At 40.5% G+C, this 19,680-nt stretch overlaps 1 protein-coding gene across 4 annotated transcripts in view; it reads left to right on the top strand.

The window, feature by feature from the left end:
- Nucleotides 1-478: 478 nt before the first annotated feature.
- Nucleotides 479-19,680, top strand: part of SMG1 (SMG1 nonsense mediated mRNA decay associated PI3K related kinase) — a 105,624-nt gene continuing 86,422 nt past the window's right edge. For all 4 annotated transcript variants that reach the window (XM_041750112.1, XM_041750109.1, XM_041750111.1 and 1 more), the window contains exon 1: nucleotides 479-979. Coding sequence is in view for 3 of the 4 variants with exons in the window: in XM_041750109.1 (XP_041606043.1) it covers nucleotides 891-979 (89 nt within the window). In the remaining variant the exon portion in view is untranslated. The remainder of the gene's footprint in view (nucleotides 980-19,680) is intronic.

The following is a 19,680-nucleotide window of genomic DNA, read 5'->3' on the forward strand; positions in this document are numbered from 1 at the left end:
TTGGGAGGGTGTGCGCGTGGGGGGTGGTGGCGGAGATCCCCCTCTCCCAAGATCCCCCGCGGCGGGGCGGGGCGGGGACCTTGGCGCGGTCCGCGGGGACCGAAGGCGAGCCCGAGGCGCGGGAGGGCGGTCCGCGAGGGCCTCGCCCGCCCGACTCCGCCCCGCGCGGCAGCCGGCCCCGCCCCCTCCGCTGGCCGGGCGAGCGTCGGCCCCGCCCCCCGCAGGCGGCCCCGCCCCACTCCTCTGGCCCGGCGGGCGCAGGCCCCGCCCCCCACGGGCGGCCCCGCCCCCTCCGCGGGCCGGGCGGGCGTCGGCCCCGCCCCCCGCAGGCGGCCCCGCCCCACTCCCCTGGCCCGGCGGGCGCCGGCCCCGCCCCCTCCGCTGGCCGGGCGGGCGCCGGCCCCGCCCCCCGCACGCGGCCCCGCCCCTCTCCCCGGCCCGGCGGGCGCCGGCCCCGCCCCTCGCTCCCAGCATGCCGTGCGGCAGCGGCGGCGCGGCGGGCGGAGCCGGGAGGCGGGGAAGCCGTGGCTGTGTGAGCGTGGGGAGCCGCCGCCACCGCCTCCTCGCCGTCCTCTTCCTTCTGGTTCCCGGCGTCGCGGGCCGCGCTCGGCCCTGGAGGAGACGTCGCCTCCCCTTCCCCCGCCTCCGCCTCGCGGCGCCGCTCCCGCCTCCTCGTCCTGCGCTGCGGGCTCAGGCGGAACCCGGAACGGCCGTCCGCCTCCCCCGCCCTCCGCCGCCGCCTCCTCCTCCTCCTCCTCCTCCTCCTCCTCCTCCTGCTCGGCTTCCTCCTCTGCCCCGGGCGGGAGCGGAGCGTCGGCGGCGGTCGGTTCGGGCGGCGACTCGCGCTTCTCTGGGCGGCGGCGCTTGGCCATGTCGTGTCGGGGAAGGTAATGAGCCGCAGAGCCCCGGGGTCTCGGCTGAGCAGCGGCGGCGGCGGCGGCACCAAGTACCCGCGGAGCTGGAATGACTGGCAACCCAGGTGGGTGAGCCGGCGCCCGGCCCGCCGCCCCGGCCCCGGCCCCGGCCCCGGCCCCGGCCCCGGCCCGCGCCCCGCGCCCCGCGCCCCGCGCCCCGCCTCGCCGCGGGCGGGCCGCGGCCTAGGGCCCTCGGGCCGGGAGCCGGGGGCCGGGGGCCGGGGGCCGGGGGCCGGGGCCGGAGCCGGGAGGCGCGGCCTAGGCCCTCCCCCCCGCCCCGCCCCGCCCCGGGGAACCGAGCGCGGCTTCCTGGGTCCCCTCCCGCCCCGGCTGGGGAGGAAGGCCGGGGGAGGCGAGGCCTACACGGCCGCCCGCTCCGCGTTTCGCTCCCGGGGCCGGAGCCGAGACCCGGGGCGCCCGGCGGCCTAGGAGTCGGGTCACGGAGGGTGGAGAAAGGGGGCCCGCCTGGTGGCGGCGGCGGACTTTCTGGTTACTACCGCCAAGTTGGGATTGGACTTGTGTGTGCGTGTGGACGGGGGGGGTCCCGGGAGTCCAGGGCCCTCTCGGTGTCACACCTTCGCTTCTTGGCCCCCCACGCAAGAAAAAAAAAAAAGAAAAGAAAAGAAAAGAAAAAAAAAAGCTCCTTAACTGATTCCTTCTCTGAGCTCCCCCCCACGTGTTAATATTTCGAAAAACAACACCCCCCCCCCCGCCCCAGCGCTCCCAAGGCTTTGCTCCGACTTTAGACGGGGCACTTGTGGGGCGTGGAATGAGGCCGCCCCACTCTCGGCCTCCCCAAGTGCAGGGGCAGTTACCCTGGTGGAGAGCAATCAGACTTGGGGCTTTTGAGTAAGGCTCTCAGGAGTAGAGGATTACCTTTTGCATGGAGGGGATTTGATCTCAGACCTCTTTGGAGCCTCCCTGAAATGGGATATATTTGAAGCATCAACTTTTATTGGTATATATACATGTACATACATACGTATATATGTATATATGTGTATATGTGTATATATGCAAATACAGGTGTGCTCTCTCTATACACACTGTATATATACACACACACATATACACATACACACAGTTTTTGTCTCTTTGATTGATCATGGGTCACTTGTGCCTAATTTAGGACTGAATGCCTTAGAAGGACGTTTTAGGGTATCGTGGTTCGTGGAGTTTTCGTCCTTTGAAGCACGCTTGAATTACCCATTGGCCTGCAACTGGCCGGATAAGTGCTTAAGACGGATTGTTGGGATTGACTTGCTTCCTAATGGTTACATGTAACTTGAGCAGTACTGGAAATGATTGAAGATGTTAGAGTGTAACATTTTTAAGACTTGATAGAAAAGTCTTTGGGTAATGGGCGGTAACACCTCTTACTTGTTTTAATATGCCTTCCCAAATCCCGTGTCTGTTGAGAACATTTGTATATAATTAGGTGACTTTAAAAGTTAATGTCTGACTCTAGAATTGAGATGTTAAGTAGCTTTTTAAAAAGATTGAAAAGCCTAGCTTTACTTGTCTTTTATCACTTAGGGTTTGTTAGTGCTTTAACTACAACCAGTTGACTAGTTTAAATAATTGTAGTCTGTAATTGACATTCTTAGTTGTTTTGTACTTACATTGAAATGTGTGAAATAGGTTTTTTTTTCTCCCTCTTGCTTGTAATGAAATTAGATGATAAATGAGCTTCAATTTGACAGTTCTTTGACATTGGATTTTCCATTATTTTTCAGTATTGTGGTTATTTTATATGAAATAACTTAATATCCCTGTAGAAGACTAAAGTGCTCCTCACAAATAATCCTAGAGCTTTTAGAAAAGAATAAATTGTAGCTTGTCATTCTAAGTAAATGTAGTAGCAAAGTTGCAGCCGCCTGCTGGGGTCACTTGACTTCATTTGACAGATAGGAAGCAGAATGGCTTATATATTTATGGACTCTGTACATAGATTATTAGTATTATCCATGTTTTCTTCCTTTACGCATTCTAGTTCTTGGCTGTGTGTGGTGTTTTTGTTGGGGGGTTGTAAGCTTTCTTTGAAGCTGTTCTCTGTAACAAAGTCTCAGAACTTACAGGTAGATAGATACTGTGAGATGTAGTTCGATACATGGAGAAACATAACAGTTGGTTAGGATGTTGGCAATATTTGACTTTTTTTGTAGAATCAGGAACAAAAAAGTAAGAATGGTACTCCATGGCAGGACTTGATTTATTTGTGGGGCTGCTATAGTTGTTTTGTTAAACAGCCAGAAAAGAACCTTGTTTGCCAAGACATAATTTTCCTAAGTTAAATATGAGGTTGTTACTCTGTTCACTCTTTAAAAAGGTGACAGACTCCAGTTAACTGACAGAACCTCATCTTCCTCTTTGATTAAATGGAGATCTATTTAAACATCTTCAGATGCAGGCAGATTCCTTATGGTGCATGTGAATCATTTAGTTTTTAGGAAAATTATTTGGCTTGGTGTACCATTACTTCTCTGATTTTGTTTTTATTTTTCTTAGGTTCAGACTTCTGAACAAGTGTGATTTTAAAAAAGCAATTCTTGTCTATCTCTTTTAGTCTGTCAGTTAGTCTGGAAACCGACTGTTGAGTCAGTCGTGGCCACACGTGATACTTCACACATATTGACAGGAAGTGTTCCAGGTGGCTGAATAGACCAGTGTCAAATGGCAATAGAACAAGCCTATCTTTGCTAGAAGCATATTTTTGTAGAAAGCATTTATATAGGACTGGTTGATAGTCTTCACTATACTCTCATTTAAGATTTAAGAATTAGGCAAATGAATGGTTTTATCATTGCCACTAGCCAAAGCATGTCCTTTTCTTGACTTTGCTTTGGAATATAATCTAATTGTACCAATCCAGGTAGAGATCAGAAGGACTTGTTTTAAAATTAAATCTATAATTATTATATATTCTAATATTCCAAAATGACATGACTAATTTGACATTGGAGTCAAATATAGATTAGTTCAGAAGCATTCAGGTCAACAGAAAACAGGATTTTACTTCTATACTTTGGAGTCTTAGGACTTTAACAGATTTATACTGGGTGTTTTACAGTGCCCAAACTTAAGATCTGTTTACAACTCTATAATGATGAAACTGTATATTAAAAATAGCTTCCATTTTTGGTAAAATGTAGACAGATTAAAGTTCTCAAAAGTACAAGTAACTTTATTCTCCATTGTCTGAGACCAAAAAACAGGAAGAGTACTGTGAAGATAGAAAAGATAGAAACTTGTGTCTGGCATTGTGAGAAGCTGGGGTTTTGAAACCAGAGTTGTCTATTTAGCTGTTAATGATTCTGTAGACTATTTAATGTCTGTAGATACATAATATAGTAAAACACGTAAAGTAAAAAAAAATGGAGTTATAGATCTGATGACCATAAATAGAGCTTTAGTTTAGTACAATTTATGGTAATCAATTCTCTACCACAGATATTCACGTATACTATGACGATTTATCAGATAACTGTATGGGTGTTCAATTTGTGGGGAAAGTTTGTTTTTTCCATTATAAAATATAAGCCTTATGAAACATCGGCAATTGTATCTTTAAGTTGAATCTTTTTCCCCTTTTGTTTTGGTTCCTTTTTAAGTTGGGAGTATATCCAGAGGGTATTAATAACAGATTATGTAACATTCTAATGCAATGAAAATATTTGACTTTAGGTTCTATTGATCTTTTAGAGATTTTTATGACTAATAGAGCCACTATCTTTAAGGAGGTTATAGGTTAGGGCAACCTGGATGGCTCAGCGGTTTATCGCCGCCTTCAGCCCAGGGTGTGATCCTGGAGACCCAAGATCGATTCCCTGCATGGAGCCTGCTTCTCCCTCTGCGTGTGTCTCTGCCTCTCTCTCTCTCTCCCTCTCTCTCTCTCTCTGTGTGTGTGTGTGTGTGTCTCATGAATAAATAAAATCTTAAAAAAAAAAAAGGTTATAGGTTAATATGGGAGAAAAGTCTTGGAAAAAGTAAAGGATATTGTGATATAATCTTTGATATATTTTTTTTATACATAATTAGCAGAGTTTAAAACCTGAAGAGTTAGAGAATGGAAAGCTGTACAGTTGAGAAGAGGGCAGAGGGGCCATGAAATTGATCTGTACTATTTTGATAGTGTGTGTGTGTGGGGGGGAGGGGTCTTCCCCTTCCCTCCCTACAAGAGTAAGGAGGTGGCAAATGCAAATTGTCCTTGGTAAAAAAAAATTCTAGTTTGGTTAGAAGGATGGGATAGTTTTGAGGAGTTACACAAGTAAGAGAGCTCAAGAACTATATTGAAGCTGTATTGTAGGCCTTGAATCATAGCTTTAAGAGACTGCTAAGGACCTGAATATTCTGTTTATAATTAATTATTTAAATTCAGATGAAAGTATTCAGCCCAATACGTGGGAATTTCCATAAGCAAAAGCCCCTCATGTGTTTATATGGTGTTGCTTGAGGTTGGTCACTACTGTGATACTTTTTATCTATTTATAGTTCAGTTTAGGTTGAGGACACTTAAATGGAATGATCATACACAGAAAACAGTGTGGTCCATGGTGTCTTGTGAACACTGAATTCTCACCACCTTTTTTTTTTTCCCTCCCTGTATTCCTTATGCTGTACTTTTATTCTTCTGACTTATTCCAGAACTGGAAGCCTGTATCTCCCAAACCACTTCACCCATTTTGCCTTCTCCCCTACCCTGCTCCCCTCTGGCAATCATCAATTTGTTCTGTGTATTTATGGGTCTATTTCTGCTTTTTGTTTATTGGTTTATTTGAATTCTCACAACTTTTAATTAAGATTACCTGCCTTCACTGCCTGGAATATAGTCGAAACTTGTTTACTTTCTTCCTTACTATCATCACCTAAAATAAATCCCTGGGGTTCTTTTCAGTGGACCTTTCTTTATGGATTCACACAAGTAGTCATTTGTTTGGTGTCTCTTCATATTGTTATTTTGGTTTACCTACCTTTGGCTTTCTTAAAGTTTTCCCAGTTTTGTTTTGGGGACCATAGAATAAAACATATTCCCTTTTGTATAGACAGGCCTAAGAAAAAGTTGCAGGCATTCTGTGGTTTAATTTCTATACGAAATATTCAAGCTTATTGCACTAATTTGTTTTAAATGTGGAGTGTAACCTGTTAAATTCCTGCTGTGACATTTATGTTTCTATTAGTTTTTCTCCATTTATGTTAGTGATTGAGCGTATATTTCTTCTCCTGAAATTTTTTTAGTCCACTGTTACTTTTTTTTAGATGAAATTGACATATGTATAGATCTTACATGAATTTTTACAAATTATACACCTGTGTAAGTATGACCACTCAAGATACAGATACACATTGATTTTCAGTTGGATTATACTCCTTTTCCATCCCTGCCCTCATTCCCCACCCTGCAAAAAAACCCCAAAACCAAACAACAAACTAACAGAGTATACAGGTAAATCTTATCTTAAAATTTACTGTAGAAAGGAAATTTTGAATATTCTTATAATTTATTACCAACTTACGGTTTCTGCAGTTTGATAATTTTGTCATCTTCAACATATTTGTTTTCTTTTGCCATAAACTTGCATTCTTGGGATATCTAAGGATCCTGTGAAAAGTTAATAGTTGATGGTTCCCTTCTTAACTGTTTTTAGACATTTTAGTCCTGGGATACACAAGAGCTCCTTTTCTTGGCTAAATTTATTCCCATCAGCTACAGGTTCACGGAACTTTCTTTACCCTGTCAATACCTACTGTTGCTTAGTTGTTTTTGTGCTCTCCCCAGTCTAAACTTTGTACTTCCCATATCCCTACCCTGTTACCTCTATCCTCTGTAATACAGTGAAAGCTAACTTGAGCTTATCACTTCAATGATTGATCTCTTAAGTCTCTTGAGGGCTGAGCCTGTCATTTTCTCCCCTGCTTCTGTGTCTTACTTGCCCTAAAGCACTCCTGAAGTTCATTTCTGCCTTAGGGCCTTTGCATGCACTCTTCTTGGCTGTGTAGCTACTGTACAGATTGCTTTTCTTAGAGAACAATGACCTGGATGCCCTCATGCTGTCTCATCCTAAATATCACCCCTCACTGGGAAGAAGGATCCTCTAACATTTCTTCGTTGCACTTAACACTGTATGAAATTTTCATGTGTGTCTCCCACAATAAAATATAATCTTCGCATGTGCATGCATCTTAATGGTTTTACCTTTCTCTTCTTACCTGCTGGTGTAGTTGGTAGAGCATGTGACTCTTGATCTTGGGGTCGTGAGTTCAAGCCCCAAGTTGAGCATAGAGCTTGCTTGCTTTCTTTCTTCTTCTTTCTTCAAGATTTTATTTATTTGTTCATAAGAGACACAGAGAGAGAGGCAGAGACTTAGGCAGACAGAGAAGCAGGCTCCCTCCGGGGAGCCCGATGCGGAACTTGACCCGGGACCCTGGGATCACGCCCTGAGCTGAAAGGCAGAGGCCCAACTGCTGAGCCACCCAGGCATCCCAGCATAGAGCTTTCTTGAAAAATAGTATACACTCTGTATTTGAGTGTCCTTCCTCAAGTAAATACATGAAAATGGAATTCTGCAAGTTTGTTTCTGTATTTAGAGTTAACTCTATAACACTGTTACTGTGGGAGGCTTTTGAAAGGAACTGTTCCTTGTATAGCAGCCTGGTTAGCCTGAGGCAGCAATTTAAATAAGCTGATTGAACAGGTTTAAAGAGACAATGTTCTAGTGTGGCCTGATCTTTTACAGAAGAAAGAATATGTTTATTTAAGATTCATAGTTTTTATCCATCATGAAAAAATACTCTGCTTACATATATAAAGTTTTTTTACACATCTTACCCCATATCTGTTGTACCTATTTGTACATTATTTAAACAACCTAATCACTAAAAGTGAAGCGCTGGGTTGTGCCTTCTGACATTCCACTAGAATGCCTGAGTCCCTTGTATATCTCCTGATTGGGAAATGAATGAACTCAAAATTTTCCAGAACCAAGGGCACCTGGCTGGCTTGGTCAGTAGAGAGCATGCGACTCTTGATCTTGGGGTCCTGAATTGAACTCCCATAGGAGTATAGAGCTTCCAAAAAAATAAAATTTTTTTTTCCCAGAGTCAACACATTTCTCAACATGGTGAATTACTTCTTTCATACTAATGTTCATAGCTTTTTAAAAAAGGGAATTGTATTCTTGCCGAAAGTTATTTTTTGGGAGCTTAATGTTATTATTCATATTAACATAGTATGCCTAGGCGCTCATGTTTATTATTCTATTTTAAAATATTTTATGTATTCATGAGAGACACAGAGAGAGAGGCAGAGACAGAGGCTGAGGGAGAAGCAGGCTCCCTGCAGGGAGCCTGATGTGGAACTTGATCCTGGGACCATGCCCTGAGCCAAAAGCAGGTGATCCAACCACTGAGCCACCCAGTTGCCCCATCATATTTATTATTTTAAAAACTTTTATTTATTTTTTATTTGTTAGAGGAGGAGGGGGAGAGGGAGAAAGAGAATCTTAAGCAGGCTCCACACCCAGTGAAGAGCCTGATGCTGAGCTTGATCTCACAACCTTGAGATCATGACCTGAGCTGAAATCAAGAGTTAGACACTTAACCTGAGCCACCCAAACACTCCTATTTAAAAACTTTTAAAAAGCTCTTTGTGTTTATTTATTAGAAATGTGTGCTTGAGCAGGGGGAGGGGCAGAGGGAGAGAGAATCCTGAAATAGGCTCCCCTCTGAGTGTGGAGCCCAGTGGGGACTTGATCCCAGGACCCCGAGATCATGACCTGAGCCAAAATCAAGAGCTGGCTGCTCAACCGACTGAGCCACCCAGGTACCCCTAAAAGCTTTTTGTGTTTATTTTTTAAAATCTTTTTTTTAGATGGGCTTCTGATATCAGGATAAATTTTGTTTTGTTTTTTAATGTGGAGTTCCTAAGTTATGTTATTTGTATATAAGAAGAGGCACTACTTTTTTCTTCTTTTTAGCATCTTTTAAGATTTTATTCATTTATTTAGAGAGAATGTGCACACACACAGTGGGAAGGAGCAGAGGAAGAGGGAGAGAATCTCAAGTGGACTCCACTTAGTGCAGAGCCCTCATGACCCTGAGATCATGACCCAAGCTGAAATCAAGAGTCCCATGCTTAACCAGCTGAGCCACTTAGGTGCCCCTCTTTTTAGCATCTTAGAGAATCTCAGCAGTGTTCTTATTGTCCACAAAAAAAAATTTAATGGTCTAAGATAATTGAATACTCATGTATTTGTCTGCAGGTTTTTATTTTTATCTTTTTGTCTGCAGTTTTTTGTTTTTGTCTGTTTTTATCTTTTTGTCTGCAGTTTTTTTTGTTTTGTTTTGTTTTGTTTTGTTTTGTTTTTTGTCTGCGGGTTTTTAAAAGATGTTGTTTAACTTAGTTTTTATTAGATCTTTATTTTTGGTGTCTTCCAAAATACTTAATACCTTTTCTGTTGAATAGGGAGAAGGCTCCACTAATAAGTCTGTATTGGGCTATATACTGACAGATACTTGTTTTTCCCTCATATATGACAGCATTGACAACATTGTTTTTTTTTTTTTTTAACTAAAGCTCTTTGAATTTAATTTTTCCCTTTTATTTGAATTTGTTCATTGGAAATTTGTTTTTACTATCTCCTCTTTAGCATTTTAATCTTCTGATTTTATTTTTTATGTATTTTTAATTAAGCAGGCCCCATGCCCAATGTGGGGCTTTGACCTTATGACCTCTAGATCAGGGTTTGCATGCTCTGTGGACTAAATCAGCCAGGTGCCCTTAATCTGATTTTAAAAGATAGGTGTGTGTTTGTGTGTGTGTGTTTGAAATTTTAACTTTCATCTTGGAATATTTAGTTCCTTGAAGCAGCCCATGACAACTCTTGGTGTTCAGACTCTTGAGGGTGTCCCTTGTTTTATATTCCTGATAATATGAACCCTGGAATTCCTTGTCTGAAGTGTAGTGCTGCATTTTCAGACTTCGTTTTGATTCTAACACTGGACATTCAGATTCATCGCCCTATTGCCAGATATTATGTTGGCTTCTTGAGATTTGCCAGAATTCAGACAGAAAAACCTATTAATAGGAAATGTGTCAAATTTTTGTTATCTGTAGAATATGACTCTGATTAGGTTAGATTCTGGTTTAAAAATCCCAAAGGTGATCACCAGTATCACATAGTGTAGTACAGTTGAATTAATATATATTTACTTGAAAAGAAAACACATCCTGGATTTTCTTTCCAAAAAAGATTTTTCTTGGCCTATCCTTATATTCTTTGGGTAAATGTGAAGAAAAATGAAAATGTGGCAGGTTTCCCAACAGCAGGACTATGAAACTTGAGATTTAGTGTTTGGTCTTTAGTCAGGTTTAAGGAATCTACCTTGGGTCACCTGGCTAGCTCAGTTTTAGAGCATGTGACTCTTGATCTCATGGTTGAGTTTGAGCCACATGTTGGGGGTAGAGTTAAAAAAAAAAAAGGAATTTACCTTAAGATACTGTATTGTTTTTGAAGGACTTGAATTAGAATGCTGACCATTAAAAATGATTAATTCTGTCATAATTTTAAATATTGATAGTATTTTAGTGTGTAGCATCTTATTCCTTTTTTTGAAAACACTGAAATGAAGGGGCATTTGGGTGACTCTTATTTCCGTTCAGGTTGTGATATCAGGGTCGTGGGATCCAGCCTCAGTCATACTCTGTACTCAAGACAGAGTCTGCTTGGGATTCTCTCTCTCTCTCTCTCTCTCTCTCTCTCTCTGTGACTCTCTGTCCCTCCCCCTGCATGTGTGCATGTTCTCTCTTACTCTCTCAAAAAAATAAAAATCTTTAAAAATAAATACTGAAATTAAAATTGAAGTTGCATTTCATAAAGGTTGTATGTGTTGGGAGTAATCAAATGGCTGACTATAAAAGTTTTGTAAAAGAAGCCTTTCTTTAAGTGGCCTATCTTGTATAGTTACTGTAATATTAGTATTCTCTATGTTTTTACTTTTATTAGGATATAATACTTACATTAGTAGTGCTGTTCTACCCACACTTAGTTCATTTAAAAATCCACTTGCTGTCTTAATATAATTGCATTGGAGAAGTTAGAAATAGAACCAGTGTGTTTTATGTTCCTCTCTCAGGTGTGTTTATTTTTAAGAATATGTGCATTTTTAGTATTGATCCTTGACAGATCTTTATCTTAGGAGAGGCTAGTGTCGTGAAAATAACAGTGGACTAAAAAATGGGAAGACAAAGGTCCTTTGTATTGGCACTACCCAGCTGTTCCTCTGAGGAGGTAATTCTTGCCTTCCCTAAGATGTAGGGTTATGAGGGTTTAAGTTTGGAAAATTACTTTGAAAATTATTTAAGTGCTACAAAATGCTATTTATATGTTGCCATGTCTGAATCAAATTTGAAATTTTAAAGATCCTGCCCCTTTTATCTCTTCCTCAAAAAGTTGTAAAGTTTACTACATTCATGCTCAGAGACTAGTTCACATTCCATTTTTTAAACTTACTGTATATTTTTTAAAAATTTAATTTACTTCTATTTACATTCAGTTAATTAACATATAGTGAATTATTAGTTTCAGAGGTAGAGTTCAGTGATTCATCAGTTCATTTTTTTCTTGTAGTACTTGTGTGGTCATATATGTGTGTATTAATTCCAAAAATTTGATAAAGACTGTTTTTCATGGGGTGCCTGGGTGGCTCAGTTGGTTAAGCGTCTGCCCTCAGTTCAGGTTATGATCCCAGAGTCCTGGGATTGAGCCCTGCATTGGGCTCCCTGCTCAGCAAGGAATCTGCTTCTATCCCTACCCATCCCTTCTGCTTGTGAGCTCTCTCTTCTCTGTGGTCTCTCTCAAATAAATAAATAAGATCTTAAAAAAAAAAGTATATCTGAGGGTATATTGATTGGAGCATATACAATTGTTAAATTTCTATTAGGTGTGGCAGGTTATTTGAAAATATTATTTATATGAAGTATTGTGATAAATAAATGATACTATTTATTGGGATGCCTGGGTGGCTCAGTGGTTTGGCGCCTGCCTTTGGCCCAGGGTGTGATCCTAGAGTCCTGGGATCAAGTTCCGCATCGGGCTGCCTGCATGGAGCCTACTTCTCCCTCTGCCTGTGTCTCTGCCTCTCTCTCTCTCTCTGTGTCTCTCATGAATAAGTAAATAAAATCTTTAAAAAAATAAAGCAAAATATACTATTTATTTTAAAAAATTTGTGGATATGCCATTAATTGATCTCAATATAACAGTGGTTCTCTTTCTACATTTTTTAGTGTGCTTCCATTATGTAAGCCTGCTTCAGGTTGGGTAATGAGGAATTTGACTGTAAATCTGCATGATTCTATCTGCATGATTTTTTTCTATCTTACTATTCACACTTAAAGGACTTCATACCACTTGAAATTGTGAGCCAGGAAAAAAAAAATCTAATCTTTGGGACTACTAACTATTGGAGGGCAGGTGCCAGAATTAAATGGAGAAGATATGGATTAAAAAGAAGTTTGTTACCTTTGTTAACTTTTATTATACAGTTGGAATTTAAAGAACTGATTCTTTAGGAACACTGGTTGAATGCTGCATTGCTCCCTTTCTTCCCACCATCTGGTATTAATGTTTTAAAGCGAGTAGGGAGGATGAATCATAGAATCGTGGAAAGGATATACTCTGCCGGTGTAATAGTTTGAAGTACTTTAAAAAAAAATGTATCTTCAAAACAAGGATAGGAATCATTGAAATTTTATCATTGTGTGCATGTGTACAGTATTGAGCTATCATGAGATTTTGGTTCTATTTTAAATTATTGCACTATAAATTTACTCAAAATGAGTAAATACTGTCTCTTAAGGAACTTATCTAGAAACGTTGATCTTTTTTGTTGTAAAAGGGAATTATGAAAGTTTCTGTTTTTAAACCACTTAAGTCAATCTGATTAAAGTGTGTTTAGTATAAAATCTGAGAAGAAAAAGATACAGTTTGCATAGACCTTATGGGTGTAAAGTGGCTTAAGTGATGATTTTGTACTGTTTCATAACTTTCTTAAACTTAAGACTAAATGCCTTTTTTCCTCTTAATTTTTTTTTTTAAGTAATTCCCTACACCCAGTGTGGGGCTTGAATTCATAACCCAGAGATCAAAAATTGCATACTTCACCAGCTAAGCAAGCCAGGTGCCCCAAGGCTAAGTACTTTTAAATACCTCAACATAGGGATCCCTGGGTGGCGCAGCGGTTTGGTGCCTGCCTTTGGCCCAGGGCGCGATCCTGGAGACCCGGGATCGAATCCCACATCGGGCTCCCGGTGCATGGAGCCTGCTTCTCCCTCGGCCTGTGTCTCTGCCTCTCTCTCTCTCTCTCTGTGACTATCATAAATAAATAAAAAATTAAAAAAAAAATACCTCAACATATTTCTTGCTGCCTTTGAGCACAGTGGGAGCAGTGTTTCCCAGTTGATTTCCATTTGCTACTATGTTTCAGTAACTACCAAAACTGTCTTCCTTAATGAATTTTCCTATGGTTAGAAGAAGAGTGTGGTTATTTTGAAAAGTATCTTCCTTTCCCAGCTAACTGAATTAGGAGGCCATATCTTTTCAGATTTTTCTATGAGACCTTTCTATTTATTTATATTTTAAGTAATAGGAAGTGGTTATTTCAAGATCACCCCTAAAGCAGAGGTCCCAGTGATTAAGTAGTAGGGTTTACTATAAATATTTACGTCTGATTACAGGTAGAATGTTTCATTACCATTATACCCCAGGAGACATAAGGAACTAGGTCTTATAGGTGTTATGGGGGATTAGAGTCCATTTAACAGTCCACCTGTTGGGACATCTGGGTGGTTCAGCAGTTGAGCATCTGCCTTTGGCTCAGGGTGTGATCCCGGATATGGGATCAACTCCCACATTGAGCTCCTCACATGGAGCCTGCTTCTCCCTCTGCCTATGTCTCTGCCCCTCTCTCTGTCTCTCATGAATAAATCAATAAAATCTTAAAAAAAAAAAAAAAGTCCACCTGGTGTCTTAGTATAATGTTATAAAGTTAGAACCAAGATTTTTTTTAGATTATTCTCTAAGGTTTATTTATTTATTTAGTAAAGATTTTATTTTATTTATTTATTTTTTTAAAGATTTTGTTTATTTATGAGACACACACACACACACACACAGAGAGAGAGATAGAGAGAGAGAGAGAGAGAGAGAGAGGGGCAGAGACACAGGCAGAGGGAGAAGCAGGCTGTAGGGAGCCTGATGTGGGACTCGATCCCTGGTCTCCAGGATCAGGCCCTGGGCTGAGGCGGCGCTAAACCACTGCACCACCGGGGCTGCCCAGGTTTATTTATTTTTTAAGAGGGTTGGGTAGGGGTCACGTGTATAATTTGAGAATGCACTAAAGATATTTGTTAGTTTTTTCCTCCTTTTAAGAATCACTAGCGTGGAATACGTAATTCAGAAAGAGTCTTCCGTATTTGTCATCATATTTAAGGCTGTTACGTGTTAAGGAGTGCAGGGTAGAATATTGCTCTTTTGATACCCTAAAATCATGACTGCCCAAGATTCGTAGGGTGTATCATACCATTGTGGGAATAGTGCCTAACTTGATAATAGTTTTCTTTAAAAGTACTTATTTCTAAATTGCGTAATATTTGTTTTTTTCTTAATGTGTTACAAGTGATTTTTGGCAACCACATCGTTTTTCTTGACCAGTGTCAACCTATAAAAAAAAAGTTGTAATGATATTTCCCTGTGACACAGTACATTTATTTTTGAAAGCAACTATAGTGTGTTTTAGGATTATTTTTATTTATTTGAAGATTTTACTTATTCATTCATGAGAGATAGAGACACAGGCAGAGGGAGAAGCAGGCTCCCTGTGGGGACCCCAATGGGAACTTGATCCCAGGACCCTGGGGTCATGCCCTGGGCTGAAGGCGGTGCTAAACCACTGAGCCACCTGGGCTGCCCCCTGTTTTAGGATTATTTTTAAAGGGAAGATTTAAGGGGCTCCTGGGTGGCTCAGTCGGTTAAACATCTGCCTTCGGCTCAGGTCATGATCTCAGGGTACTGGGATTGAGCCCCACGTCTGGGACTTCTCATTTTCCCTCTCTTCCCTGTTCATGAGTATGCATGCTCTCTCTTGCTCTCTTTCTCTCTCTCTGCCTGAAATAAATTAAATGTTTAAAAAAAATAGAAGATCTAAAATATGTAATTGTTGGAGAATTTCAACAAGCCTGTCAGTCCTTTGGGGATATGCTTGGGTCTACTAGCATAGAACTTTATCTGAATAACTCTACAGTCAGTATTTGCCTGTTTTCAGGACTTTTAAAAGATGGTTACATACATTTTTATACTGATAAAACACTCTGCCTTTTTCCTCGATGATAAAATCCCAGTCTGGTTTCAAGACTCCTCCTTTTGGGATTTCTGTAGTTTTTAGGTGTTCATGATTTTTCGCTAACTAACCTTCTCTGTCTTAACAGGCCATGTTTGGCATTTAACTGGAGAGCCTTGAGGGTTGAAGGTGAGGGGTGGGCAGGTTTCTCTGTAGATTTTCAGTCTTTGTCCTTCCTGTGCTGGGGAGGTCATGGAGTAAGAGATTTCCTTCCAGTCTTGGCAGTTTCCCAGGCTGAATGGGATGTTTCTAAAGTACTTCCAGGACTTGCTGACAAAAGAGGAAGATAAGCAATACAAATGGGAGCTGAAGCAGGGTTTCTTTTTAAGGCAGTCAGCTAGCTTGGGTTAAAAATAAAGGCCAGGAGAAAGTGAGTCAAATTAACATGGTGTCTTAGATTCATGAGCCTTTAGTGAACTGTTTAGCATAACCCAATTATTTCTGTTAAATACTGAACCTGAATTCACATTTGTGTTGGAGATTAGAAGTATACCAGGTTTTATAACTGCAAATATTCTTAGCACCAGGTAAGATAAGAATTTATGCTAGATAATGTACAGAACCTTGGAATACTTTAATTAGCAGTGGATTTTCTCATGTCTCTGTCTCAGCCAGTGATTTTCTGATTTTATCAGAGTTAGTGGTTTTGAATCTTTCTAAAAATTTTTTGTACTATCTCAGTGGTCAGTTATTAAGAATTTAGCCACAATTTTGAAAGGTATCAAAATGGGTAGGCAATAAAATATTAAGAATTTATAGTTTTTTTCTTTCTTAGTAAAATGTTACAGGGACTATTTTAGATGTTTCTCAGGCATTGATAGAGTGAATTGCTATTTTGCTAGATATTTAGAATTTGTTACTGTTAATGTCAGTAATAGTTATTTTTTACTGATATGAGAGCTGTTTTGTTTCTGTACCTTGGCTAGGTAAATCCTTTCTGAGCTTTAAGTTCCAGTTCTTAGGTGTGATTAATCAATTCAGACACTAACGGTCTTTGGTTTCATTGTGCACAGTGAACTGAAAGCTGGTGCCACATGTTGCCTTTCTATTTAGAATAGTTAAATATAGTAAACAATATAAGACCTAAAATACTGAAGTATTAATTAGTAAAAACAAATCAAGTCTTTTATCTATTATACCTTTACTGTAAAGATGTTTCTTTAAAGTCAGATTTATTGAAGTTTCATTTACATGGTATATAGTTCCTTGAGTTTTGACAAATGCATGTAATGTTGTAAACATGACCACTTCAGCAAGCTATAGAATAGTTCAATCATCCCAAAACGTTTCCTTGTGCCCCTTTGTAGTCATCTTCTACTCTCAGCCCTTGATAACCTCTGGTCTTTTTTTCCTTATAATTTGATCTTTTCAAGAATGCCATAGATTTTTTTCTTTAAATATATATATTTTTATTAAGTATTCTCTACACCCAACATGGGGTTCAAATTCACAACCCCAAGATCAGGAGTTGCACATTCCATAATTGAGCTACCCAGGTGCCTCAAGAATGTCCTAAATAAAAAAAAAATTGTGGTAAAATGCACATAAAGTTTATCATTTTACAATTCAGTGTACCAAGTATAGTTGACCCTTAAACAATGTAGAGGTTGAGATGCTGACACCCCCCCTTCCTCCCCCACCTCCCCCCGTTGATAACTTTTGACTTCCCTGAAACTTAACTACTAACAGCCAGCTGTTAAATGGAAGCCTTACGATAGTTAACACGTATTTGTGTGTTATATGTGTTATTTACTATATTCTTACAATAAGCTAGAGAAGAGAAAAATGTTAAAATTATAAGGAAGAGAAAGTATGTTTACATTACTGTACTGTGTGTCCTCATATAAGTGGACTAGTGCAGTTCAAATCTGTGTTGTTCAAGAGTCAACTGTAAATTCATGATGTTGCACAACCTCACCACTATCTAGTTCCAGAACTTTTCATCACCCCAAACAGAAACCAAGTACCCTTTACGTAGTCCCTTATTGTTCTCCCCTCCTCTCAGCCCCTGGCAACCATAAATCTACTTTGTCTATGGATTTGCCTATTCTGTATATTTTATATAAATGGAATCATATAATATGTAGCCTTTTGTTTCTGGCCTCTTTCACTTAGCATAAAGTTTCAAGGTTCATCCATGTATGGCAGGTATCAGTACTCATTCCTTTTTATGGAATCTTAATTTGGAATTTATAATCTTTCATTGTATGGATATATACCACATTTGGTTTATCCATTCATTCTTTGGACATTTGGGTTTCCACCCTTACTTTATTGTGAATAGTGTCGTGAACATTCACAAATTTTTGTGAGCAGACCTGCTATCGGCTCTTTTGGGCATATACCTGGTGGATTTGCTGGGTCAAATGGTAATTTTTGTTTGTTTGACTTGAATTGCCAAATTTTTCTTTTCTTTTTAAATATTTTATTTATTTATTTGAGAGAGAGAGCAGGAGCACGAGTGGTGGTGGTGGTGGTGGTGGGGAAACAGGCTCCCTAGCCAGCAGTGAGCACAATGTGGGACTCTATCCCAGGACTCTGGGATCATGACCTGAGCTGAAGGCGGACGCTTAACTGACTGAACCACTCAGGTGCTTCTTGCCAAATTCTTCTCAAGTGTTTGTACCATTTTACATTCCCATCAGTTATTGAGGGTTCCATTTTCTCAGTATATTTGCAACACTTTTTTTTTTTTAAATTATGACTATCTAAGTGGGTGTGATTTCTCATTGTGGTTTTGATTTACATTTTCTTGGTCATAATTATGTTGAGCAGTTTTTTATGTGCTCATTGGCCATTTGTAGATCTTTGGAGAAATATTGCTGTTCAAATATTTAAGCCCTTTTAAAAATTGGATTGTGTATCTTTTTGTTGAATTATAAAAAAATTATAAATTCAGAATTTAAGTGTATTGTTGAGGCAGCCCTTTCTAATTTTGGTGGCTTTTCTGTGTTCATAAAAGTTACTTTTTTAAAAAAGATCTTACTTATTTGTTTGAGAAAGAGAGTAAGAGACAGACTTCCTGCTGAGCAGGGAGCCTGATAGCCTGGCTTCATTCCAGGACCCCAAGGTCATGACCTGAGCCAAAGGCAGATGCTTAACCAATTGAGCTACCCAGGTGCCCCATAAAAGTTACTCCTAAGATCATATGCATAGGTCAAATTTTAGTTATTGAAGTTTAACTTAGAAGACTAATTTTTTTACTTATTTTAAATAATTGTAATAGAGTTTGAACGAAGATCATCATCTAATCTGTCTGTATCCCTCCCCTCTCTATGCTGGAATCACTATGCTGTTCTCTTCCCTATGAAAGTTGTGTGGTGTAAGATCGTATCCTCTCCTAACATCTCAAACAAGTGGGGAAATTGAAGCTAGTATATAACTACTAAGTGCAAACTAGTTTGGTACACATTTTGAGAGTTTGAGGAAGGAGCTGAGTAATGGGAGTTTTTTTTTTTTTTTTTCCCTGAAATCAGAGAGCATTTTACACTCCTAGTTGAAACTTCTGACTTTACACTTCTTTTAGATTATAAATTCTTAACAAGATTGGAACCATCTTAGTTCACCTTTTGGAGACATTAGTTCTTAGTTAATGCTTTTGTAGTAAATGATCAATAAAATATTGATTTGAATAGAATGCTTAGGAAGTGTGTGTTGAAGAAAAGTTAGTGTTGATTTTGGTGAGGAAACTGTATTCCACAGTTGAGAGAAAGGCCTCAGTTAGGAGAATGGGTGATCAGTTAGTCAACAGGTAACTTATATGCCATCTAGGCAATGGGAGTGTGTGATAGGCAACATTGGTAGTCCCCTGCCCTTTTGGTATTTACAGTCTTGTGGCAGAAAACAGTTAAATAAGCTTTTCAAATGGTAAGAGCTGGGATGCCTGGGTGGCTTAGTGGTTGAGCATCTGCTTTTGCTCAGAGCATGATCCTGGAGTTCTGGAATCGAGTCCCACATCGGGCTTCCTGCACGGAGCCTGCTTCTCCCTCTGCCTGTGTCTCTGCCTCTCTATCTCTCTGTGTCTCTCATGAATAAATATATAAAATCTTTAAAAAAAATGATGTAAGAGCTAAAGAAACTATTATGTTCTCTGGTAGCACATATATAGCAGGGACTATTGGCCTGACTCAGGGGAGTCAGAAAATTTTCAAAGGAAAGCTGAAGCTTGGAGGATAAAGAGAAATTAGCTAGGTTCAGCAAGGTTTGAGGACAAAGCCATTCCAGGCAGACTGGCTGAGCAAGATGATTCTTCCTGTGGCAATGAAAGATTAGGATGGATGGGGCATAGAGTGTAAAAGGAGTGATTGGTAGAGATTTAGCTAAAAAGGGAAGGAAGGTACATAGGATGTTTAGGGCAGTGAGAGGATATCAGATT

This window comes from Vulpes lagopus, chromosome 3 (genome assembly GCF_018345385.1).
Source record: "Vulpes lagopus strain Blue_001 chromosome 3, ASM1834538v1, whole genome shotgun sequence".
NCBI lineage: Eukaryota > Metazoa > Chordata > Mammalia > Carnivora > Canidae > Vulpes > Vulpes lagopus.